This window comes from Argentina anserina, chromosome 2 (genome assembly GCF_933775445.1).
Source record: "Argentina anserina chromosome 2, drPotAnse1.1, whole genome shotgun sequence".
Lineage (NCBI taxonomy): Eukaryota > Viridiplantae > Streptophyta > Magnoliopsida > Rosales > Rosaceae > Argentina > Argentina anserina.
The window spans coordinates 957,629-983,803 of record NC_065873.1 but is presented as its reverse complement, the minus strand read 5'-3'; the positions used below and the strand labels follow the sequence as shown (position 1 = coordinate 983,803).

The following is a 26,175-nucleotide window of genomic DNA, read 5'->3' as shown; positions in this document are numbered from 1 at the left end:
CTTATGTTATAAAAAGTTAGTAGTTAAATGTGTAAATATATAATTATACACATACAAAAAGAACAAATATACATAAGAACTTACCAATTTATTGCATTTAGATATAATGAAATTCATTATACAAACGTTTTAGATAGTTTTCATCAAATTAAACACATTATATAAATAAATATAAAAAGATACTAAAAATTATTATTTTCTAAGGCATAGTAAAATGCGAAAAAAAACGTAACATAAGGCGTAAAAGACGAGCTTCGGTGTCCAGACCGAAAAAAAGAGGAGTTATGTAAGTAGCTTTAGGTTTTTTTTAAAACATTGGTCATTACTGCCATGGCTACAAACCTTCCATCATGCTTTTCTCTCTTTTCTGTGTTGGTGTTGAACCTTCTAGCCTTAACATTATTTGGTTCCCAGACTTCCACTGTCCATGGGTTGTCAATCAAAGAAGCTACAATATATGATCAACTGGCTTTTAAACAGAACGACTGACTTCTAGACAACTTATTCAATTCTACCTTCAGGAAAAATCCGCAGGCTCAATCCGGTGCTTAATGGAGTGATAAAGCTGAACCCTGATGCAGTTTACCAAGCTGACAAGGCTGACTATCAGCGAAAGGCCAAGGCTCCTGGTTATTTCCGGCTTGCAAGGCATTCATGTTTTGCTCAAGGAAAACATTAGAACGAAATACAAGCTGAACACAACTGCTGGCTCTTTTTCCCTGCTTGGCTCTGTCGTGCCATGATATGCTGGCGTGCTGGCCAAGTTCAGGAGCAAATGAGGCTAGCTTGAGTGAGTGGGCTCAGTTCAGGTTTCTCACGGCACCCCCAGGTTTCAGCCCCAGAGGTGGCCAAGGAAAGGTAAGCATGGAACTTGTGAGAGACATGTTGTGTAATAATTTTGTCCAGCTTGTTAGTAGGGGTGGCAATGGTATAGAAAACCATTCCAACCAATTCGTATACCAACCGTACCAAATATGTTGGTATACCAAATACTTGGTACATGGTATATGGTACAGTATACCGTACCAATATTAAAAATACGGTAGGTAGGTGGTATAGATTTTTCATATACCATGGTATATCGTACCTACCAACTTATATTATATTAAATTATTTAATTAAAAAATATATATATCTTTAAATTTCAATTGTAGATTTATTGAAAAATAAATCCAAACCGTATATATCTACTAACATTAATCTAATCTCTTTGAGTTTCTTTCTCAAGTACACTATTTTTCTCGTCTTCAATTTCTTTATTTAATTATGAATGAATCGATTCAATCGAATTCCCAAGTACAAATGCTTAGACCTATCAGTAGCACCCTCACTGTTTACAACATGTCAACATATATCGCATTTAAACCTATCATTTATTTTTTCAATTGTTTTGAGAATTCATAAGTACTTTAACAGTTTGACTATTTGGACTTTGACTTTCTATTTATGACTTTGTATTTGGTAATTTGGTTGAAGTTATATAAGACTTTGGAATTCTATTGTTATTTCACTTATTTATTATTATTTATTTGGGTTGGGCCTTAAAATTTTTGGGCCTTAAATATGTTGGTACAAGCCCATTACCAACCGTACCAACCGAGTACCAACCGTACCACTTAATTGGTATACCAATGTTATTGGTTGGTATAAATTGTGGATTTTTCATACCAAATATATATTGGTTGGTATATGGTATTGGAAAATTAAGACTGGTATACCAACCAATCCAGCCCTACTTGTTAGTTCAATAGGTATGCAAAGCTGATGAATTTTTAGTTTAAATTAGTAGCTGTGATAAATTTGGGTTCTTCTCAGACCATGTACTTAAAAGTCATAAGATTAGTGCTCATTGGTTGTATGCAGAATCCTTATGTACTATCTGCAAGTCTATGTGGATCAAGCAGTGAATCATCAATATCAGTTGCAGCTAATTTGGTAGCTGTATCTCTTGGGACTGAAACTGATGGCTCAATACTGTTAAACAACGACAAATGTGGCTCGTGGACCAACTGTACCGATATTGTCTCAACTTAACCATCTCACAGGTGTTGAGTTTTAATCACAAAAGGCATCGGTACAATTGGTTATTATTCACCCACTTATAAGATTTATTTTATTTGTCACTTCTTAGATGTGAGATCTCTCTTCTCCAACACGCCCCCTCACGTGCAACTTAATTTTTAGGTCTGCACGTGACAGATTAATATCTCACATACTTGGACGAAATAAACCAAGGTCTAGTAACCAACAACACTTGGTGACCATCCAATCAGAAACTCTCCGATGACATGATAATGTCACCCAACTCGGGTCCACGACAGATTGGAGGCGCGACTGGAGAGGGACCCGCTTTGATACCATGTTAAACAGCGACAAGCGTGGCTCATGGACCAACTGTACTGATATTGTCCCAACTTAACCACCTCACATGTATTGGGTTTTAATCACAAAAGCCCTATATACAATTGGTTATTATCCACCCACTTATAAGCTTTCTTTTCTTTGTTACTTCTTAGATGGGAGATCTCTCCTCTCCAACAAATACTATGTCCATCAAACTTTAACTCGGTAGTCGGCATCAAACCAACCGTAGGACTCACAAGCCGAGCCGGGGTGATCCCAGTTACTCCAAGACAGGACACCATTGGGTAATCCTATTAATCAAAGATAAAACTAGCTATTACCTCAATTTCAATTCTGTTAAAGTGTTAATCCAGAGTACTATCTTTAAGTTCAATTCGTATGACTTCTAGTGATAAACTGATAATTTTCTGTTAAGTTCACCTGTATACTTTCATGGCATTAACTAACAAGTTATGCTGCGTTCAATGGAATAGACCCATCTGCAGGACTGTGACAGATGCTGTTTATGTTCTGGATGCGATTGTAGGCTTTGACTACAAGGATCAAGCAACCAAAGAAGCATCGAAATACATTCCACACGATGGATATTAACAGTTCCTTGGGGCGTACGGGCTCAAAGGAAAGAGACTGGGAATAGTAAGAAATCCCTTCTGCACCTCTGGCAGTGGATCTCTCCAAATTCAAGAATTTGAGCATCGTTTCCAAACTCTAAGGTAACAGTATGTGTATTTGATTCCAAACTAGTAGCTGGTCCCATCACATATCTCAGTGTATGTAACATGATCCAAACTATCTGCATATTATAGCCAAGGAGGTGCTGTTCTGGTAGACCATCTGGAAATAGCAAACATAGATACTATCTTGAATTTTAACTTGAGTCGAGAAGCAATTGCATCACTGGATGAGTTCAAACTAGCCATAAATGCATATCTAAAAGACCTCGGTTTGTCTCCAGTTCAATCTTTAGCAGATATCATAGCCTTCAACTTGAAGTTCTCTGGTGTGGTAAGTCAATTAAGTTCAATTATTCTATACCATGCAACCACATAGACGAGAGAGACTGGTAAACTTTTCTCGCCAATTTCTCAATCTCGACACATATCTAATAAATCCAGATTACTAATTTCGCAGCAACTCCCTAGCATCTTCACTCGCTAAGGAGCACTATATACTTGTTGATTGTACAGGAAATGATCAGGGAATTTGGCCAAGATATTTTTCTTGAAGGACAAGCAACAAATGGGATAGGCGATAATGAGAAAGCAGCATTGTTAAATTTAGCAAAGCTGACAAAAGATGGATTTGAGAAGCTAATGACATGCAACAGGCTAGATGCAATGATGCATTGGTGACTCCTGGACCAGATATTGCTCCTGTTCTTGCAATTGGGGGATTTCCAGGCATTAGTGTCCCTGCTGGATCTGAACCAAAGCTTATACAGATTGCCTATGGTTTTGAGCAAGCCACTAAGATTAGAAAGCCTCCCACATTTCTACCAGAGAGCTTTCGGGTACTGTAACTTCATCGCGATTATAATATCTGTTCTCATCATTTTGAATTTGATCTCATGTTGTGTGTTAACATAATCTATTTGGCTCATCTAAATCAGAAAATGATACGAATGATTATATATTTGCACTGCAAGATATTCCATTATTCCACATACTGATCGAAGTCAAAAGGACAGGTCTTGAATGTCACCACTATCCCAGCCAAGATTCATGTAATAGACATGCAATTGAGGATGAATTAATAGATGATTTATTTCTTTTCTTTTTTTCGAATAATAGATTGCATCTAATTGACCGTTACCATATTATGTCATCATTTCTCATATTAATTCACACAATATTACCATTATTATGATGACTCACATTCCTTATATGTCACAAGTTATCATCGATATCCCCATTAATTAATATGAGAAGATTTCGATTTGAGCACAAAATATGAGATATTGATCGAATACTTATTACCAGCTAATTATGTAAAAATTATTAACAATTCTCTCTATATATAGCCAAGACAAGAAAGACAATCTCACAAAATTAAGAACTTCAAAATATGATGGAACGTAGTGGTTTGGTTCTCAAATTCGTTGCCATGCTTCTTCTAGCCATGGCCACCAAACCAACACACTGCAAATACTACTCCAAAACAATCCCCAACATCCAACATAAAGAGAAGGTGACGCACCTCCACTTCTACTTCTTTAACTTCTTCAGCGGCACCAAACCCAGCGCGGTAGAAATAGCACGTCCAGAGCTCACCAGAAACGTCACGTCACCGACGCCCTTCGGCAGCCTCATTGCAAGCGATGACCCTCTAAGGGAAGGCACAGAGACCAACTCAACGGTGATAGGGAATGCTAGGGGGATGTACTTGTCGTCGAGCCAAGACGCAAGTCATATGACTTTAATCATGTACGTTGATTTTGGTTTTACAAGAGGTAAGTTTAACGGCAGCTCTTTTGCGGTGTTTTCGAGGAATCCCATATGGGAGACGACGCCGCGTGAGGTGGCAGTGGTTGGCGGGAGAGGGAAGTTTAGGTTGGCTAGAGGGTTTGCTAAGCTTAGGACTCATTACTTAAATGTTAGTAATGGTGATGCCATTGTCGAGTATAGAGTGACTCTCTTCCATTACTAAGGACTGAAGGGAAACTTAGGTCTGTGTCATATAAAGCATGCACCTTATAGAGTTATAGTGTATTGAATACTCTTCAAAACAATTATCTAGCTATAAGACGGGTCTTACCTTCATAATTCCTTATTTTTTGTGATTCTATTTTCCTGTTCTTTGCTTTTGACGTAAACCTGAGTAAAAGAGAGTAACCTCTTAACACTAATGAATTGATAAATAAAAAGTACGACATTATATTTCACCCTTCTTAAAAAAATGATAATGGTTGAAAAACGAGGCTCTAGGCTCTAGCTTATGCGGTTATATGCTGCCTCCTGCTCAACCCATGGAGTTATGTTCCGCACTAATTTCAAATTTTGGACTCGGGTGATATTATTTGACAAGCAACAATGTGATAGAATTTGAAATAGAAAGATCGAACTGATGTTAATTCAAAAGCTCAATAAACTTAACGTAATCCAAAAAAAATTGTGTTTTATGTGGTGTACGTACGTCACGGAAAAACGATATTGTACCTAAATGAAATGGTATGCATTGCATTACATGCAATTTTCTCAAGTATGATTTATTAATTGGACTCAGTAAATATGATAAGATACATGGATAGCTAATCTCTTTGTCCAGATTTTATTTCTCGAATTATCTAGGATTTAAAACTTTAATTGAGCTTGATATTTATTTTTATAAAATTTGAAACTTCAATTAGGGATGACAAAATACCCAGCAGGCAGGATACCCATGAGTATTCAATCCTGATGGGGGAGTGTTTTTGGTAAAATTGGGTAAGAGGTACGGAGATCCCCCACTATTCAGATAGCGGAAACGGGTAAGGGATGAGGATGGTATTTCGATCCCCATACCCACCCAATAATATATTATATTTCTAATATAATTAATTAATATATATTTACTCAAATAAATTAGTATACAAATTAAATACATAGAAAAATATCAAAATATATTTTGTGATGATTTGCAAGTACAACAATCTTTGACGTAAGGAAATAATTTTATCATGTTTTTTTATTTTTATTCCAGTTTTTTATATTTCGCGTACTTTACTAGATTTTTTTATATTAAAATAAATTGATATTAACGGGTATTTGGGCGGATATGAGAACTTGATCCCTTAAAGGTATGAGTACATGGAATACCCAGTATCATATTACGAGGATGAGGGCGGGTACGTGGATGCAAACAGACTTAGGTATGAGTATGATTTTTCAATTCTCTGACCCTACCATCCCCTTTGCCATCCCTACTTCAATTGAACTTTATATTTAGGATTTGAAACTTTAATTGAGCTGACCTTTGACGATTAATGATATTTTCTATACATGAGCTCTAAATTCATTAAGAAGCAGTAGTAAATATTTGATATTTATCCATTTTCATTACTTTCAGACAAGATTTCGAAAGGATCTTCCCCAGAAAAAAAAAAGATTTCAAAAGGATCAAGAAAGAAACAAATTTGCGATATCTGATATCGTGGCGTTACATATAATTGCCAACGAATCTTCGCGCTAAAAACTTTGCTTTATATGGCGCACATTCCAAATGAAACACAGCACAAACATTTTGGGCAGGAAATTTCAAGAAATGTAACGTTTTCCCATTATGGCAATAACATATTGTATCTTCTATATTATCTCATTTCATCATCCAACTCTAAAGCACTCTCAAAATTAATTCGAATCTACTATCAGTGCTATGCTCTCATACCTAATACATCCTCCATAAAAACTGCATGTATATAAACATCAAACGTATACATAATCTACAGCTAGTCCGATCCTTCACACTATATGCGAACTTGAAGAAAGATGGAGCGTAGTCATTTCATTATTGGGTTGGCCTTTGCTCTCTTCCTCACCATTGCCAGCACACCTTCACACTGCAAATACCACTCAAAACAGTCCCCGTAGACCAACTCAAAGAGAAAGTCACGCCTCCACTTCTACCTCTTCGACATCCTCAGAGGCACCAAACCCAGCGAAGTGGAGATCGCACGTCCAAAAGTCACCACTGACAAGTCATCGACGCCTTTCGGCAGCCTCTACGCCTTCGATGATCCACTCCGAGTAGGCCCCGAGATCAACTCATCAATCGTCGGAAATGCCAAAGGGCTCTACTTGTCGGCCAGCCAAGACCCAGCTAAATTCACCATCGTGATGTACGCTGATTTCGGTTTTACTACCGGTAAGGTTAAAGGGAGCTCCTTTAGCGTGTTTTCGAGAAATCCAGTAGCAGAGTCGCCGGAGCGGGAGGTGGCTGTGGTTGGTGGGAGAGGGAAGTTTCGGCTAGCTAAAGGGTTTGCAACGGTGCAGACTCACTACTTCAATGCTACTAATGGTGATGCCATTTTGGGGTACAAGGCAACTCTCATTCACTACTGAGGAACTACATGCATGAAGGCAATGCAATACTCCCATGCAATAGATGCTTGAATTGATTTGTGACATTTATGGAATAATAATTAAGATTACTTTATATGCATGTTTCTACGAAGTTTTATTTTTTAATTAAATTTTACATCTCATTCTTCTTATTGTTTCCTTTTTGGTTCGTAAATTAATGATTTACTTTTACTTATTTTCACACTCACACAAAATACCTTGTCATATTTGATTCTAGATACTTTCACCTTCCAAATATAGCGTCCCGAGTCATATGATTTCTAGACTCCACGTTTCGGAAACAGATTTATCGTCTACTCCTATTATACATACCTCACAATATGTTTTTTTATAATAACCGTCATAATTTTGTTAAGAAAAATGACACTTAACATTTATTTGTGAGGTGGACATAGTAGGGATGGGCGACAAATTTGCTTCCCCAATTTTCAACTCGAATGCAATCCCTTCCCATCCTTCCATTATTTAAGACTCAAATATATGCCCAAAACATCAACTCTACGATCTCTTTCTCTGGAATAAGCGGAAGAGAATTGAGCATAATCGAAATGGCAAACACAGCTCTGCTGCTGCTGATGTTAATGATCACCTCGTCGCTAATGGCCTTGATGAAAGCTGAGTGGGCGGAATCGGTCGAGGCAAGAAAGGAGGCCACGCCTTCAGAGACCGTAACCAACCTCCAGTTTTACTTCCACGACACAGTCAGTGGAAATAACCCTAGTGCCGTACGTGTTGCACAAGCTGTCGGCACCGACAAATCCCCAACAATCTTTGGGGCTCTGCTTATGGCCGATGACCCGCTTACGGAGACACCGGACCCAAATTCCAAGCTTGTTGGACGAGCACAAGGGGTGTACGGGTCATCCGGGCAGCAAGAACTTGCCCTTTTTATGGCCATGAGCTTTTCGTTTACGGATGGTCCGTATAATGGCAGCTCCATTAGTATTTTTGGCGAAAACCATGACTTACAAAGATGCAATTATATTGGTGTCTTGGTGCATTTGTCAACCTTCATGGATACTGTGTGACTTTGTGTTCAGTAATTTCCCTAGTTCTCATTGCCTCGTATGATTGTTGATCTCATACGACTTGTTTTTCGACCAAGTTGAAAAACCTAATCAAACACCAGATTATGACGACTTGACGAGTAGGGGATTGTTATTGGTGAAGTCGTCCTGTCGTTGCCTCCTCGGTGTTTAAGGCTCAAATTAAACTTACCAGCTAGATATATATAGTTGGAGAACAACTCGATCGAGAAATTTTAATTCCTTTTTTTTTTCTGTTTTCCATGCTTGTGGGTTGTTATCTATAGAGCTGGGTAGCTTATATACGCATAGAGGACAATTCAAGTCGATTTTAGTGGTAATGATTTATTTGGAAATCTTTCTTGCATATGGATAACAGTAATAAAATGGCTAACTTGAACTGCATAAATTCCGTATTATATCTATTACAAAATAGTTAGGTATAATGGAAAAAAAACAGTCATATAAGGTGATACACGTAACCACATTGTGTCTATGTATACAGTATGGCGTTTATGTTCTGCATGGTCATAAACTCATAATATTGGGTTCAGTTGATTCATCTTTTTCTCAACGTGGTCAAACTTACTGATAAAGAATATTGGCCCCGGCGTCATATTTTCCGACTCCTGCCGTAGTGGTTCAACCGCATCCAATCCTCGCGCCCTTTATTTATGACTAACTTGTCCATCTGCACATCAAAATATCCAATACACACATCCTCAGGTTTTGTCAAACGCCACAGAAATCAGTCGCAGGCTCGATCAGACTATAGAAAACAACACAGTGGCTCCTCTGATGATTATTTTCGTCATCTCCTTGGTGATGGCCTTCGCAGAAGCCGAGTGGGCGGACTCAGTCGAGGCCAAAAAGGAAGCAAAGCCGTCGGAGACAGTACGTGACCAACCTCCATTTCTACTTCCACGACACAGTAAGTGGGAAGAACCCTAGTGCGATACGTGTGGCTCAACCCCCGGACACTGAAAATTCTCCCACCCTTTTGCCAGCAGGAGCTTGCCCTGTTAATGGCCATGAGCTTTACGTTCACGGATGGAACGTACAATGGTAGCTCCATTAGTGTTTTTGGTAAAAACCCAGCTCTGAACCCGGTACCAGAGCTGCCGGTTGTGGGAGGAACGGGGTTTCCGACTGGCTCGTAGATATTGTTAAATAGTACCGTTGACCAATTGTATTAATATTGTCTCAACTTAACCAGCTCACATGTGTTGGGTTTTAATCAAGGACTAGAAAATCGAAATTATCGCCGAAATATCGATGATAATTTCGATTTTTCGGGGTAAAGATATATTTTTCACATTCCATTGTAATTTCGGTCGATATTTTAGATATATCCGCGATATAATCACTCATTCCGCCACGTGTCCTTCACATACCATGGTAATTTCGGTCGATATTTTGGAAATTGCCACGATTAATCGCGCTATTATCGATATTTTGCATATATCCGCGATATAATCACTCCTTCCGCCACGTGTCGTCACCAGAAATTAAAACTCAATTTGAGTTTGAGGGGAATCGAACGGTGGTCATTTATTTGCAAGCAAAGATGTGTAGCCAACTCTACCAAGCATAGTTATTGTTCTATATGACTATTTTTAGTATATATTTCATTCTATGTTACAAATAGAATTCAAATAAAACCTAACTTGTTATTGAGAGGAATCGAACCATGTTCACCTCAATAGAAAATGAATCACTTAGCCAACTCTACTAAGTCAATTTGTGTTATATTTTGACACTTTATAATATATATTGTATGTGTAATAAATTTGATAAACAAAGAAAATTAGTTATATGTCCAATCCTAACTAACTTCATCACATTATTTACCTACAATTATTTACCTACAATTCAATTTTAACTACTTTTCAAATTAAAACTTTATAACACTATAAATACATTAGGATGTTAGTCCTTGGTTGCACACTTGCATCATTACTCAACTCTATTCTATTTCAAGTTCTAAATATATTAGCATCAAATTCCAAATATATTAGTGAGTGAAGCTTTGTTGATATTCTCTTTTCTTCCTTGTTGGTAAGTATATTAATATTATTAAGTTCTAATTTGTACCTCATAGATCATCTATGTGGTTCTAAATCACTTATGTAATTTCATATTTAATGTATCATATGTATATAAGGCGTGATGGCCTAATCTCCTTTTGGGTTCCCAGCCATTAAAAAAATAAAAATAAAAATTAATAATTCTCGACGATTGTTTTACCTTAAATTACTATAACTCATTATAGACTAATAGTTATATAATAATTTCTTATGAAATATAGTATATAATTGATCAAATAAACATATCTCAAAATTTCATTCAAAATTTCCATGTTTTTATTTAAATTTCCATCAATTTACTCAAGTATTTTTTTAAATCGATATTTCCCCGATATTTCCGTCGATATTTCTAATTTTTGGATCCTCGATATTTCCGTTCTTGTCGATATTTTAGTCATTAGTTTTAATCACAAAAGACATCGGTACAATTGGGTATTATCCACCCACTTATAAGTTTTATTTTATTTGTCACTTCTTAAATGTGAGATATCTCCTCTCCAACACGCCCCCTCACGTGCAACCTAATTTTTAGGTCTGCACGTGACAAATTAACATCACACACACTGAGATGAAATAAACCAAGGTCCAGTAACGAACGACACTTGGTGATTATCCAATCGGAAACCCTCCGATGACATGATAAAGGAACCCAACTCGAGCCTATGACAAAATTGCACCAACTCAGGCTCACGACAGATTTAGAGACGGAACTAGAGATAAACCCGTTTTATACCATGTTAAATAGTACCATGGACCAATTGTACCGATACTGTCTCAACTTAGTCATTTCACATGTGTTGGGTTTTAATCACAAAATGTCTCTGTACAATTGTATATTATCCACCCACTTATAAGTTTTATTTTATTTGTCACTTCTTATATGTGAGATCTCTCATCTCCAACAGATATGCAATTGCATCTACTCATTGGTTTGATGTTAGTGGTGATGATATCGTAAGGTATAATGTCATTGTAATTCACTAGAGCTACCGTATGATTATCTGTATAAATGTATAATCATGAATATTCTCATGAATATTCTATGTTATATTTATATATATAATGGTTATCAGGTGCGGACGTCCACGCCGTGTGTATTCATCCGTTTCGGCGACCGACGGCGCGGAAGGTGTCAGCCGCACTCCCCCCCTCCCGACGCTCTTCTTTGGGCCGGCCGGAGTTGCAACGCCTGCCCACAACGGTGGAAATCTCGAAATTTCTAGAAATTTGATATTTCCCCCACCATGGGCCGGCGCTGCAGTTTCGACCGGAACAGACAGAAGCCCCAAGAGGGGGGAGTGCAGCCGACACCTTCTACACTGCCAGTCGCCGGAATCGACGAATCCATATGGTGCGGACGTCCGCACCGCAAAGGTACCATATATAAATAAATAAATATATATATATATATATATATATATACACACATTTCTGTTATCTAGCACTTAGAAGTAAGTAATTTTGTTTTAAATACACCAGGCCAGTAGCTAGCTTATGTGAATCCACCAAGTGAGTAAGTGCTTCTTGTGTGGGAAACTCGTGAGTCACGCCAAGTAATTGAACCAAACCAGTTTGAGTACACGTCTAGAAATTTCAATTCTTTGGAAGGTTTGCAAATTAAACTTGCTCAAAGAGAACGAACAAATTTGGACTATCCACAAAATAAACCATCCACAAAATTGCGTAATCCTCTACAAAACAATCCAAAAATAAGAAAATACATCAATATAACCAAACCAGCAGATAACAATACAATGCAATATTTGTTGATATTTCAACCACTTCAATAAGATATCTCAACCACCGTACGTTCTAATTAGTATACTGCCTGTTGTATGCACACACATAAAAGAAGAATGAAATATTAATTTACAAAACCCATTCGATAATCCTCCCAAATTAGCTACTGTTCCAATCACTGCAGTTGGCTACACACCGTTCCAGTCCCCTAAAAAACATGCATGTTCAAGAATTTCTATTTGGGTCTATCGCTAATCTATTATACATGATCTGACAATTGACAATGTTTTTTTTTCTGACCTCACTTATAAAATAATATTAACTGTCGGAAATTAGATGTATAACATATATTGATGTATAGTAGATTAACCCGAAAATTACTAGATAGACTCAAACATAAATTCTTGAACATGCATGTTCTTTAGGGGACTGGAACGGTGTGTAGCCAACTGGAGTGATTGGAACACGGGCTAATTTGAGAGGATCATCGATGGGGTTTTGTAGGTTAATATTTCATTCTTCTTTTATGTGTGTGCATACAACACGCAGTATACTAATTAGAATGTACGGTGGTTGAGATTGCTTGTTGAAGTGGTTGAAATATTAATATTGTATAACATATATTAATGTATAATATCACTTTCCGTAATTTTTTAATAATTACTAAAAAAAGTAATTTTCTGATCAGACTCAATAGGAAGAAAACGGCCAGACATACATACCCGATCTCCTTTTCTTTTGACAATTGAATGTTAAGTATATAATTAATTAGCTAATCAGTCTTATTGTTTCTGTAGCTCACGTGATCTTCTGCTCGTGCTCTATATATAGAGCTAAATCTGTATCTCTCTGCAATCATTCTTCAATATTCAGAATCATATTTGCTTAGTTTTTAAGTTTTTCTCTCAGCTTTCACTGAAAGCTAGAGAAATCAATCAGATCGAAATGGTAAACACAGCTCTTCCTCTGGTGGTGGTGATGGTCATCGTCTCCTTGGCGGTATCCTTCACGGAGGAGAAATGGGCTGAGTCCGCGGAGGCAACAAAGGAAGCAACAGCGTCCGAGACAGTAACCAACCTCCAGTTCTACTTCCACGACACAGTCAGTGGAAAGAACCCTAGTGCCGTACGTGTGGCACAAGCGACCGGCACCGAAAAGTCCCCAACACTTTTCGGGGCTTTATTCATGGCCGATGACCCGCTCACTGAGACTCCCGATCCCAATTCCAAGCTTGTGGGACGGGCACAAGGGCTGTACGGGTTATCTGGTCACCAAGAGCTTGGCCTGATTATGGCCATGAGCTTTTCGTTCACGGAAGGTACGTACAATGGTAGCTCCATTAGTATTTTTGGAAAGAACCCGATCACTAACCCGATTCGGGAGTTACCGGTTGTGGGTGGAACTGGGGCGTTCCGGTTTGCTCGTGGATATGCAATTGCCCATACCTATTGGTTAAATGCCGCTGGGGATGCAATTGTAGGATACAATGTCACTGTAGTTCACAAGAGCTAGTTGCCTGCTTTCTTTTTGGTCTGAAATATAATAGGGGTCTATCACTCCGATAAAGTATGCACTTTTGTTTTGGTTACAGATGAAGTATGCACTTTTATACTCTGGTAATAATCTAATTTAATTAGTACGTGTTTTTTTTTCATTAATTGGGTCAATTAAAACTGAGTTGCTTGTTTAGATTTCAGTTTTTATGATGTTCGTACGTGTCTTGAGTGTCTCATCTTATGGACCATTGTATCAATATATATCATCTTCTGTGTATACATTCCTTAGATTCCTTCATTTAAATTTGGTTATTTTAAACTGATCAAGTATTCGAATTGCTTGGTTACTGTGTGATCGAACTTTCTCTGTACTTAATCATCTCATCTCTCTTATATATGATCATTTATTCGTTTAGTACAGAATATTTCATCTCGTGTTATTAGGGTGTAATGACACTACAAAATGTTTGAGCGAAGTGGCCTTTAGGAGGGTCCCACAAAACCCATAGAATGTGATATTTTAATTATTATAATAATGCAAAGGTCATATTTGTATGGATTTTGTGGGATATCATGCAAAGGCTATCCTACTGAGGCCACAAATTGGCCACAAAAATTTGTGACCTTTGCTCAAATTTTTTGTAGTGTATATGACATAATATCATTTTCGTAGTTCATGACTATTGTATTCCAGGGTGCATGTGATCGGGCCAAAAAACAGATCACTAATCTGAGAATAGTCACTCTGATCCCTAATACGAAAGCATATGAATTTGCCAAAAAAAATAATAATCACTTCATTCTAGTTCTCTGCTAGTTAATAAAACTTGATAGAAGATATATCAACTCGTTGATCGCCTTAATTTGATTAACTGATCCCAACGTACTACACGCCACCACATCAACGAAATACTGTAGAATTAAAAGTTTTGAAGTTCCACCAATTCCCTATCAATCATTTTCTTCGGAAGTGTATCTTGCCCGCCACTTAATTTGCATGAAGCACCAAATGAATGAGGTGATTCGATCATCCAAAGAGTAAAATATAGCCTAAATTGATTTTCTATGACGTTGAGTGATTAGATCCCCAACAAAAAAACACCATATATATTGATCCAGCACGTACAACATATCTTCCTTTTTATCTGCGTCCCCATGCATAATGAGTATGTTTTCCACTTTGCAATTAACAGTAGCTAGTTTAAAGGGATGAGATAATTAACTTAATTGTAAGTTAAAACATTACTGTTTACGTAAAGAAAGCATTTCGTGATTGATGATTGCATCGATCATGCATGAGTGACAATTATTCCTGCAATAAGCCAATAATTAAGTTATGGTCAAGCTGCGGCATGTGTTGAACGCTCATAAACCCTAATTTGATCAGTTTGGTCAATTGCATCTTACGATTATTAAACTCAATACTACTCTAATGTCTCACGTTAATTGTTATCAACATTGTTCCTTAAATTTATTCAGTTAATTAATATTATTTTTAAATAATCTAAATGTTTTGATTATATATCAGAAATGTGAATTAATCATATGCATAAAAGAGTATGTCCAGTAGCACTGTAAATAGGCCCAAGCTGCTCATGTTCGGCTTGTTTTCAGTCTGTTTGGCTCGAGTTCGTAAAATTAAATGAGCCAAACTTGAGCTCAATATTAAACCCGATTTTGAAAATAAGCCAAGGTTGAATAACAAGTATTCAGCTAATTCGACTTATTTAGCTCGCGAGCTAGTTTGGGTTCGTTAAAAGCTCGGCTCGTTTAATAATCAAACATGACTTATTAAATTTTATAGTAATTCATATACATTTTTATATTAGAAATAATATTAAAAATATAATATTAGTTCGAATGAGCTTTTTTATAGAATAATTAGTTAAATACTTTAAGTTCAAAAACGAGTTTGATTTGTTATTTTTAGTTTATTACAAATAAAAGGGATTTATGTGATATTTATGACATCAGATTTTGAATTTTCATTTTAATTTTTTAATTTTAAAATTTTAGTTTCATATGATTCAAACCGGTTCGATTCGAGTTCGACTTTATCTAATAAAATTACCCAATCCGAACTCAGTTCGAGTTTTTTCAAACCAAGCTGAGCTTGAACGTGAAGAACAAAAATCAAATTTTAAGCCGGTTCAAGCTCGATCGAATGAAAACGAGATAAAAATAAACAATCTAGTATTCAGTTCGACTCGACTCATTTACACCCATACTGTCCGGCGCTCAATTGGACAAGAGGCCAAAATAATCTTATTCTTAGCCAGTAACTAGTGTTAGAGCTAGCTAATAGGTTTTTATTTTTAACTTTTTGTAGAAACTATCGAACTCTTAATTCTGGTCCTTAAACCAAAGCCAGCATGTGTATATATTTCTGGAGGAGTTTTTGCTATAGCGCGGTAATTCAATTCCTTTCACAATTAGACAATTAAGCCAAAGCACAACACGTACTGTTTTCTTTGTTTCGTTTTTATATAACTTTTCTAGTCGTAGCCTACACTACTTTTGAATAAAATTGATCTCTTGGGCATTGAAAATATTGAATAGCTAGGAATAATAATGTACAATCTCTGGGCATGGGCCAAGTAGAAATTTAGTAGCCTGCATGTAGATAACAAGGAGATAAGATAAGATATATGGATGCTAGCTTCCACAGTAACTATATAAAACCGCCTCCCTGGCCTTTCATTTGCTTAATTCGCTTAGTTGCTCACAAAGAGAAAATGGAGAAGGCAAAGCTTTTATTCATACCCTTGTTCATGCTAATACTATTAGCGCGCATGAGCGACAGCATCATCAAAGAAATTGAAGAAATTGACCACTGGTATCAAAAGCTCCACCACTCAAAACCGAAGCTGACAAAGCTCCAGTTCTACTTTCACGACACCATTTCAGGGCCGGCTAAAACCACAGTCACGGTAGTCCCACCACCGGAGCCATCCACCACCTTGTTTGGGCAAATCAACATGTTTGATGACCCGTTAACCATGGGACCCGAACCCACATCGAAGCTCCTGGGTCGTGCCCAGGGACTATATGCTTTCGCGTCCCATGATGAAATCAGTTTACTTATGGCTGTGACTTTTGTTCTTACGAGTGGCAAACACAACGGCAGCAGCTTCACCATCTTGGGGCGCAATGCAGTGGAGCATTCCACGCGAGACTTTCCGATCGTCGGTGGAACCGGACATTTCCGATTGGCGCGAGGGTTTGCGATTGCACAGACTTATCTTGTGAATGCTAGTGTTGCTATAGTGGAATATAATGTTGCGATTATGCATTATTGAATGAAAGGATGATATTGCAGTGTAATTATTTTTGACATGAATGGATGTGGTCTAGCTTTTGCCTTTGTATTGGTTAAGCATGTTTTCAGTAATTGAGATGTATTGGTACACGTACATAAGGTTGGTGGAAACTGAATAACTGATAGATTGTGGGACATATAGTAAAAGATCCGACCAACAAGAAATTGCAATATTCATTCTCAAAAATCTATTTTGTTTATGTCATGGAATCAACATAAATTCCAAGTAATAAACTAATAATAAGTCCTAAGTGAACTTCACAACAGTACTTCCATTAATTAGCACCCCCAATACGTACATAAAGAATTTTCAATATCAACCCAATGCCATGTTTACAGTGAAGCAATAAAATCAGTAAAGCAATAATAATGTTGTTGCATTTAGCTCCGCCATATATGAAATGATTTTCGGCAGGTGAGCATGCAAGAGAGTTTAGATACATATTACAGAGAGCAAAGCCTATTCCATTTCTGGTCCAGAGAGGAAATATGAAGTTTTCTGGTCCAGTTCTAAAGCTTTTCTTTCTAGTTCTGAAGAAGATACATAATCTGATCATTGGTTTCAGAAGCTCTACTACTCAAAACCGAAGCTAACCCGGTTCCATTTCTACTTTCACGACAGTCTCCGGCAGTGGCGGATCCAGAATTTGGACATGGGTGAGCTTTAAGTTTAGGCGAAGGCAAAAAAATTTTTTACCGCTACAATCATGTAAACTGTAAATGTTAATGACTTTTTAAATTAAAAGGGCGTGAATGCAAATAGAAGAATATTATGAAAATCAAATACATTAGAAAGTGCACTAATTTTTTCTTTTCAAATTGATTAGATTGAACCTCAATAACTCGTACTTACAATTTCAAAATCAATAGATAGAGGAAAGATAATTAAAAAAGTTTTTACTTAAGAAATTTTGATTATTTAAGAATAAGAAAATTATTTTACAATATATATTCATATATATATATATATATATCAATCAGCAATTAGAAGACATAATATAACCAAAACAGCGCTGGGAATATCACTTTGTTTTCACGTTCAATAACGAACACGATGTGAACTGCGTCAAGAATGGAGGATTGTGGGAAATAACAAAGGTCAAAGGTGTAGAATGAGTATAATTAGGAAAATTTTGGCTAAGAACAAATATAAATAACACAAAAATAATAATATATACCTTGTTTTTTTTAAACCCCAAAAACTTTGGGTGGGCTTGAGCCCCACCAGGCAATGCTTTGAATCCGCCCCTAGTCTCCGGCCCGGCACATGCAGATCTCAATGCTGGTGCCTGGTGGTGCCACCAGCCAAGACGGTCAAGCCATCTCCCACCATATTCGGGCAAATCAACATGTTTGCCAACCCATTAAGGCCCAGTTTGGTATTGAGTTTTCAGGAAAATAAATACTTATATTTAACTCATATTGATGTTTTTATGTTTGGTAAGTTTTTTATAATTTAGTCTTATTTATAAAATTTAGTCTTAATAACCACATTAAAAAAAACAGGTGAGACCCTAGTTATTTAAAATTGAGTTTTTCCATTTTTGAATTTTTGCGCTTCAAACCCAAACTGGACCCAACTCTGGGACCGGAACTCACGTCCAAGCTGCTAGGCCGTGCCCAAGGGCTATATGGATATGCATCCATGAGAAAACTAGTCTGCTTATGGTTATATATGACCATTGTTCTCACCAGCGGCGAGCACAATGGTAATATCTTTACTGTGCTAGGCCGCAACACGGTGAAGGATCCATTCGAGATCTTCCCGGTTGTAGTTAGAACATGCAATTTTCGATTAGCAAGTGGATTTGCGACAGCCAAGACGTATTTTTTCAATGGTACTGTTGTAGAATATAATGTTGTGGTTGTACATCATTGAATAATAAAGCAAACATTGGGTGGTTTTATTAAATTATGTTGTTTGATACAAGTTATGCAATATTAATATGTCAATTACTTTGGTATGGTTCCTAATAATATCTTGCCTACAAAGATATATAGAGCAAAAAAGAAGATTTTGCATTAAAGGGAGAGAAGGGAATACTATATATGCATTCGATCTAGAGTTGGTATGTATGGACATGATATAGTAGGGTGATTAAGCAATTATCCTTAATAAAATGGTGAAGAGCCATATAACGGCCAGTGCATGATATATACGTTGTAGTCCAGCAAGGATTATAATCCTTAATTGTAGTTGATTTCATAGGAATCATAGCTAAACTAATTAAGCTCTAATACAAATATTAGCCAATCACACTTCTTTTCTTCCTTTAGAAAAGATCGAACTGATCATAATTCTGGTCGTTAAACCAAAGCCATCACACCATCATTATATCACTTTTCTAGTCCTAACCTACACTACTTTTGATTAAGATCGATCTCTACAGATCTTAGGCACTGAAACATTGAATCAATCAATGTAAGATCTCTAGGCATGAGCCAAGTGGCCAAGTAGAAGTTTAGTAGCCTGCATGTAGAATTGTAGATGACGAGAGATAAGATAGATGCTTCCACAGGTTCTCTATAGAATTTCCTCCCCAGCCTTTCATTTGCTTTGCTTAATTACAAATTGCAGAAGGAGAAGGTAAAGCTCTTCTTCATAGCCTTGTTCGTGCTATTATTATCTGCGAGCAGAAGCAACAGCATGCGTCGTCATTGAAGAAAATGGAGGAATTGACCCCACTGGCATGGTTTCAAAAGCTCCACTATTCTACCCCGAAGCTGACCAAAACTCCATTTCTACATTCACGACACAGTAATGGTAGTCCCACTACCCAAGGCTGTCAGCCATATATCCGCCATCTTCTTCTGGCAAATATTAACATGCTTGATGATCCGCTAGCATGTGCCCGAACCCATTTCCAAGCTCTTGAGTCGTGCTCAGAGACTATATATGGGATCGAGCAGAATGAAATTAGTTTACTTATGGCTGACCTTTGTTCTTACTAGTGATATGCAATTATGCACAACGGCGGAAGTTTCACCATTTTAGGACCCAATATATGCAGTAGAACATTCACCGCGAGAGGTTCCTATCGTCGGATGAACCAGACATTTTGGCGCAAGGGTTTGCCCTTGCAAACACTGAGTTTGTCAATGCTAGTGTGGAATATAATGTTGAGATTTTGCATCATTGAATGGCATGATGAAAATGCAGTGTGGTTATTTTTGGAATTAATGAGTGTTGTTTAGCTTTAGCCTTTAAGTTGGCCAAGCACGTTTTTTTATAATTGAGATGAATTATTATTTTTGGAAATGAAATAATTGAGATGAATTGGTCCACATAAGGTTGGTGGAAACTGATGGATCATATGTGGATATAGTAGAAAAAAATATGTGCAATATATCACTTTGTTCATATCATGGAATCAACAAAAATCCAAGCAATAATAAGCTCCTAAGTGAACTTCACAACAGTACTTCTATCAGTACTGGTACGTTAAGAATTTTCAATAACTCAATGCCATCTTCACACTATGATAATAATACTTGCTTAATTTGGCAACATATCCCACTGTGGTTGTCTCAATTTTCTCTTTTTTTATGGAATAATAATTAAGATTAGTTATATGCATGTTTCTACGAAGTTTTATTTTTTAATTAAATTTTACATCTCATTCTTCATATTGCTTCTTTTTGGGTTCGCAAATTAATGATTTACTTTTACTTATTTTCACATTCACACAAAATAACTCGTCATATTTGATTCTAGATATTTTCACCTTCCAAATACGACGTCCCGAGTCATAGGGTGAACTTTCCGAGTCATGTGGTTTCTAGACTCCACGTTCGGAAACAAATTTGTCGTCCACTCCTACCATGCTCACTTCACAAATAAATGTTAAGTGTCTTTTATAATAACCATTGTTATAATTTTGTTGAGAAAAATGACACTTGACATTTATTTGTGAGGTATGCATGGTAGGGGTGGGCGACAAATTTATTTCCCAAGTTTCAACTTGAATGCATTCTCTTCCTATAATATCCCGCCACTATGAAACATGTTTTCCTTGTTGCCTTAATTAATGAGAAATTATTGGAGAAAATGCATTTTGATTTTAAAATCATACGAACTTGATCGTCAACGGTTCATAGGTAAGTAAAATGAATTTCATAATAAAATTACTCTGATGTTTCTCATATAAATGCAAATTATTGTTAGTGTGTCAAGTGGATATATATGTGCATGTTCATGAAAAACATACATGTTTAATGGTGATATGACTATGGAGTTGTTATAAGGACTCGTAGTACTTGCATGTTGGAGGTGACTTGTTTATAAATCGACAATTATCTTGTTAGTAGTAATCTATGAATGGTAGTGTGAAATTATTGTTGTTTGTGATAGTCTTGTGACTAGGTGAAAGTGTTGGTGTGGTAACCAACGTGGTAGGTGTAGGTAAGATCTCTCCTTAGTGGAAAATGAGACATTTGATGTGGCGAAGGGGATCATGATCCCTCCTTAGTGGCGAAGGGGATATTTAAGCATAAATAACCCACACATTGGCCGGGTGAGTATGTACGAATATAGCTCTAGTCCTTTTGACTAAGTGTTTTATGGGTAATGACGTTAATCATTACACCCGAGTGTGTGTATTTTAGGAAGTGGGGTTAGGGATATGTCCTACTTACGTAAGAATTGACTAATGTTGCAAAATACTTGTGTGTGTGTTTTAGGAGAAGAGTGTTTCCTCTGTTTATGCTATTATTGAATTATTGCAATTCTCATTGTACAAAGATGGTTTTGTTCAGTTATCATAATTAGATGCAAACTTGTAAGGTTTTTGATGTCGTTTAGTTCGGTTTACTCATACAGGCTTTATAGCTTACCGGGTTTGTTGTTACAACCCGGTGCACTAATTCATGGTGTAGGATTTTGTAGGTAGGTGAGGATTATTAGGGTGCCAGTGGAGGATTATGGAGTCGCGCTGGGTTAGAATTTTGTGTTGAGAACTCTGTTGTAGTGAACTCCTTATGAGTATTAACTTTTACTTGATATTTAAGTTGTGTAAAAAATGTAATGTAACAATTTAATTTGATTTTGGATTTTTACACCCTTAAAGCAATGATGGTATTGCTTCCGCAACTCCTCTATAAAAAGCCATTTCCTTCATTTGCATGTTGAGGTGAGAAAGAGATTTTGGATACATACTAGGGTTGGGGGTTTGGACTGAGGACCGAGAAACTTAACTGATCGGACCGAAAAAGACTAATTATGGCCGGGCTTGAAGTAGAGGGAGACCAAACCGAGGCAAAACTGACCCAAAAAAAATTTTCTAATCGGTTTTGATCTTAGTTGTGTGAGAGACCAAAAGACCGAACCGACCCGATAATTCTCTTAAATCGCCGTCGATCTTCGCACTCCTCTCATATCTATGTCGAGGGTGGGTATCCTGGGTAAACCAACTTTGGAAATTGGAAAGTTTAAGGTTGCAACAATTCAAATTGATACAAAAAATAAGCCAAGCCAAATTTGCTTCTTCAATTTCATAAGAATAGATGGATGACTTGAGTGTTATTTGCATCTAAGTTGGTTTTTTAACAGAAAATGATGGGGTTGAAGTTCTCAGAAGAATGAAAGAAGTTAGTTTGGTGAGGTTGATAGATCTAGTTTATATTAATTATTGATTATAATGTCTAGAAAATAAATAAGTATAATTATTATGTGCATAAGCTAAAAGAAGCTTGTGCTCTAGTGGTTTTGGAGCATGACCATTTTAAATGAGGTAATGGGTTCGTGGCTCTCCTCTTAAAAAATTATTTTGAAATGACTTGTAGGTTGATATGGATTTTGGGCCCGAGAAAAACTGAAACTGACTCGAACCGAGTTAGTCGGGTTTGGACTGATTTTGTTTGACGAAAAACCCAAACCGAAAGTTTCGGGCTTTAGGTTGGTTTCACCAAATGTTCGGCCCGGACCTAACCGAGCCCACCCTTATACATACACAGAGGGAAAATGGGGAAGTTCTAAAGCTTTTCTTTGTAGGTCTGTTCATGTCAATCAGGGCTGGACTAAGACCAAGGCAGGCAAGGCTCAAGACTTAGGCCCCATAATTTGGAAGGCCTCCTCTTTTCATTCCATATATATATACTTAATAAAAAAAATTAAAGATAGACGAGAGAAGTTTGCGAAGCAGTAGCAAACTCGTGAGGCTATAGTCTTTACTCTATATATATAGCTAAGTCAGAATCTGACGTTTCTCAATTTGGGATTGACAAGAAAAAGCCTTAAAAGTTTCTTCAATCTTTCACCTTATTAGTAATGAAACGTTGTTCTAAGCTTTCAATTCAAACGGTAGTATCTCTAATCTATTTTAATCTTCCTCCATCTAAGCTCTTAAGCTTATAAAATCATATTTACGATCAACCATATCACAAGAATGGATTGGTCATGTTGTCTATTAAAAGAAAATTGTTCAAAAGTTCAAATACGATAATTTGATCAACCTTTTGCATCTTGGAATGCAAGAAAAGTGGCATTTAACTGAACATGAAATTGTTTTAGCATGCTTTTTGTATCAAGCTTTCTATATATGTTGTTAATGTTATTCCGTAGTCTAGTTTATTCATCATCTAAGTAACATGTAATGCATTTTGCTATGAAAAAAATGTGAAATCAAAAGTGATTTTTTTTTAATATAAGGTCTCTCTTAGTTTTTACCGTAGGCCTTACTTGGTCATGGGACAGCCTAATGTCAGTATCTGTATTGCAAAGCAGCAACAACAACACTGAAGAAATTGATAATTGGTTTCAAAAGCTCTACTACTCAGGGGTGGATGTAGCCTAAGGGTTAGTATGGCTCAAGCCCAACCAAGATGTTGGCAATATATGTGTTAGCGTATGTGATCGATCAATAGATAATTACAGATTTGGTCAGTTTGGTTAAGTGTGATTACTAATTAACTTCTAGCCCACCTAAGTTTGATCCCCAAGTTCTCACCTTTGATCAGCTTGGTTAAGTGTGATTACTAACTTCTAGCTCACCTAAGTTCGATCCCCAAGTTCTCACATTCTTTAATCTTCTTTTTTTGTTCTTTATTTCTCAATGTTAGAAAGTTTCTACCCACAATCATCCAAATTTGAACAATAGGTTTCTATCTCTTTTGTGGCTAATTAGTTTTTAAGGCTAATTCTAATTCTGTAAGTCATAGTAAATCCCTCTTGTGTTTGTCTTAGTAGCTTTATTCAATACAAAAAAAAAATTATTTTATAAGTAGTGTGAAAAAATGTTTTTCTAGTTAGTTATATATTAGATGGAGTTTAGGATCACCCGGCTAGGCATTATATTTTGGATCTGCCACTACTACTACTTTAAACAGAAGCTGACCCGGCTCCATTTCTACTTTCACGACATTGTCTCCGGCAAGGCACAGACCTCAATGGTGACTGTTCCACCAGCCAAAACCGTCAAACCATCTAACACCTGGTTCGGGTAAACAACATGCATGTTTGACAACCCAAAAACCACGGGACCGGAACTCACGTCCAAGCTGGTAGACCGTGCCCAAGGGCTATATGGATTCGCATCCCAGGAGGAAGTTAGTCTTCTTATGGCTATGACCATTGTTCTCACCAGCAGCGAGCACAGCGGTAGTAGCTTCACTCTTTTAGGGGCGAAACACAGTGAATAATTCCACGCGAGAGTTTCCAGTTGTAGGTGGAACTGGCAAATTTCGGTTAGCACGTGGATTTGCGACAGCCAAGACATATTTATATACGGAGGTTTCTGTTATCACAGAATATAATGTTGTGGTTAAACATTATTGAATGATAAAACAAGAAACTTAAAACCCTACACATTACTGACTTACTGTTATGACGGAATATATGCGTGGTTTGCATTGTTTTATAATACCAGTTAAACAACATTGAATATTTATAAAATTATTGTAACAGCAAAATTCATAGCGTTTTAAGCCTCTTACGGAGAAATACACAGATGCACTTCATGCAATGAGTTTCTATATATTCCTTGTTGGAAGGGGAAACGTTCGATTTCCATTTCATTTCATTGTTTTGAGGTAAAGTGTGGTAAAATATTTCATAGGTGCAAGTAAACTGGGATTTTTTTATTTGGCAAGGACTTGTGTGTAGAATTAATGCTAGTGTAGCTCGTGTGCAATATAGGGTTGCCGCCATACATTTGAATTATTGATGGAATCAAGAAGAATATGCATGGCTTGGTTTATTATCTACTTGTTGTCTTGTTCTATATATCGATGATGGTGTTATAAGAAGTTGAACGTCTCGGTAGGATATTGCCGATAACTTTGTAAATCTTGCCGGAGATATGCGAGGTATTCTAATGGATTGGATTACCCGAGATTTGGTTTTCTTATTCAGATCGATTGGATAAGAGATCCCTGCAAATTATCTATGCATGGCAGAAACAAGTCACTACCTACGTCCGCGTACATTATATGCAACTAAGAAGATGCATATGATGTGACCGTCCAACCTACGTACATTTCTTGCATGTATACTTCTCTGACATTTATATAATGTTTATCAGATAAGAATGCTATACACAATCCCATATATTCTGGCTGCTCAAAGCCCGACCCTTCCTGTTTTCAATAATTAAGACAATACAGCATCAATAATACCCTAAACCGAAAGCTAGCTTAAATTTAAAGGGATATACGACCTTCATTTTTCGGATGTTCATCATTTGGCGGGCGGGCTCCCAAAATCGAATTGTAAAGAATGATCTAATTGATTAAGAATACATGCTAATTAATATATCAAATTGCATGATAATAAATTATGCAGATGATGGACCTAAGAAAGCAAATGGATATAATGGAAGAGACGGAGGGCATATATAAACTTATTTTTCTTAACCATGCTGAGAAAATCATGCATAAACTATTTTTAGGGTGTTTCATTCTTTTTTCGTCTCATGCATAATGTCATTGCGTACTTTTGTTCTCCAATCCAATTTTTGCAAGTAAAATGGATCATATATAGCATCAGTAGGCTTGAAACATTGAGTAACACAACTATAGATATATACATATATATATATATATGTCACTTAACCAACTTCTCGATTATATTTTCACATCTTCACTGTTCAACTT

The 26,175-nt window shown here is 36.8% G+C and overlaps 5 protein-coding genes and 2 pseudogenes across 5 annotated transcripts; all 7 read left to right on the top strand.

Annotated features, from left to right (window-relative positions):
- The first annotated feature begins 330 nt into the window (after positions 1 to 330).
- On the top strand, positions 331 to 3,883 carry LOC126782273 (probable amidase At4g34880; annotated as a pseudogene).
- A 548-nt stretch (positions 3,884 to 4,431) lies between these two features.
- On the top strand, positions 4,432 to 5,010 carry LOC126784846 (dirigent protein 4-like). Its single transcript, XM_050510358.1, has one exon. The coding sequence runs from the start codon at positions 4,432 to 4,434 to the stop codon at positions 5,008 to 5,010; it is 579 nt and encodes a 192-aa protein (XP_050366315.1).
- Positions 5,011 to 6,827: 1,817 nt separating this feature from the next.
- On the top strand, positions 6,828 to 7,400 carry LOC126784821 (dirigent protein 15-like). Its single transcript, XM_050510330.1, is given in 1 exon segment — positions 6,828 to 7,400. A coding segment is annotated over 1 exon segment (573 nt).
- A 569-nt stretch (positions 7,401 to 7,969) lies between these two features.
- On the top strand, positions 7,970 to 11,559 carry LOC126784521 (dirigent protein 23-like). The gene is made up of 3 exons (XM_050509985.1): positions 7,970 to 8,328; positions 9,483 to 9,587; positions 11,421 to 11,559. The coding sequence occupies exons 1-3, from the start codon at positions 7,970 to 7,972 to the stop codon at positions 11,515 to 11,517; spliced, it is 561 nt and encodes a 186-aa protein (XP_050365942.1). The 3' UTR covers positions 11,518 to 11,559.
- Positions 11,560 to 13,218: 1,659 nt separating this feature from the next.
- LOC126784631 (dirigent protein 23-like) lies at positions 13,219 to 13,785 on the top strand. The gene has a single exon (XM_050510109.1). It carries the CDS (start codon positions 13,219 to 13,221, stop codon positions 13,783 to 13,785), a length of 567 nt encoding a protein of 188 aa, XP_050366066.1.
- Positions 13,786 to 16,561: 2,776 nt separating this feature from the next.
- On the top strand, positions 16,562 to 17,068 carry LOC126782269 (dirigent protein 19-like). Its single transcript, XM_050507484.1, has one exon. It carries the CDS (start codon positions 16,562 to 16,564, stop codon positions 17,066 to 17,068), a length of 507 nt encoding a protein of 168 aa, XP_050363441.1.
- Positions 17,069 to 17,648: 580 nt separating this feature from the next.
- Positions 17,649 to 18,967, top strand: LOC126782267 (dirigent protein 19-like; annotated as a pseudogene).
- Positions 18,968 to 26,175: the final 7,208 nt, after the last annotated feature.

What these genes read in the sequence shown, in the direction of transcription:
- LOC126784631 (XM_050510109.1), top strand. Translation starts at nt 13,219, where the DNA reads ATGGTAAACACAGCTCTTCCTCTGGTGGTGGTGATGGTCATCGTCTCC.
- LOC126784846 (XM_050510358.1), top strand. Translation starts at nt 4,432, where the DNA reads ATGGAACGTAGTGGTTTGGTTCTCAAATTCGTTGCCATGCTTCTTCTA.
- LOC126782269 (XM_050507484.1), top strand. Translation starts at nt 16,562, where the DNA reads ATGAGCGACAGCATCATCAAAGAAATTGAAGAAATTGACCACTGGTAT.
- LOC126784521 (XM_050509985.1), top strand. Translation starts at nt 7,970, where the DNA reads ATGGCAAACACAGCTCTGCTGCTGCTGATGTTAATGATCACCTCGTCG. An exon ending in TTTATGGCCATGAGCTTTTC is followed by an intron (nt 8,329 to 9,482) that starts GTTTACGGATGG and finishes AATGGCCATGAG; the next exon opens with CTTTACGTTCACGGATGGAA. An exon ending in CCGGTTGTGGGAGGAACGGG is followed by an intron (nt 9,588 to 11,420) that starts GTTTCCGACTGG and finishes CTTATATGTGAG; the next exon opens with ATCTCTCATCTCCAACAGAT.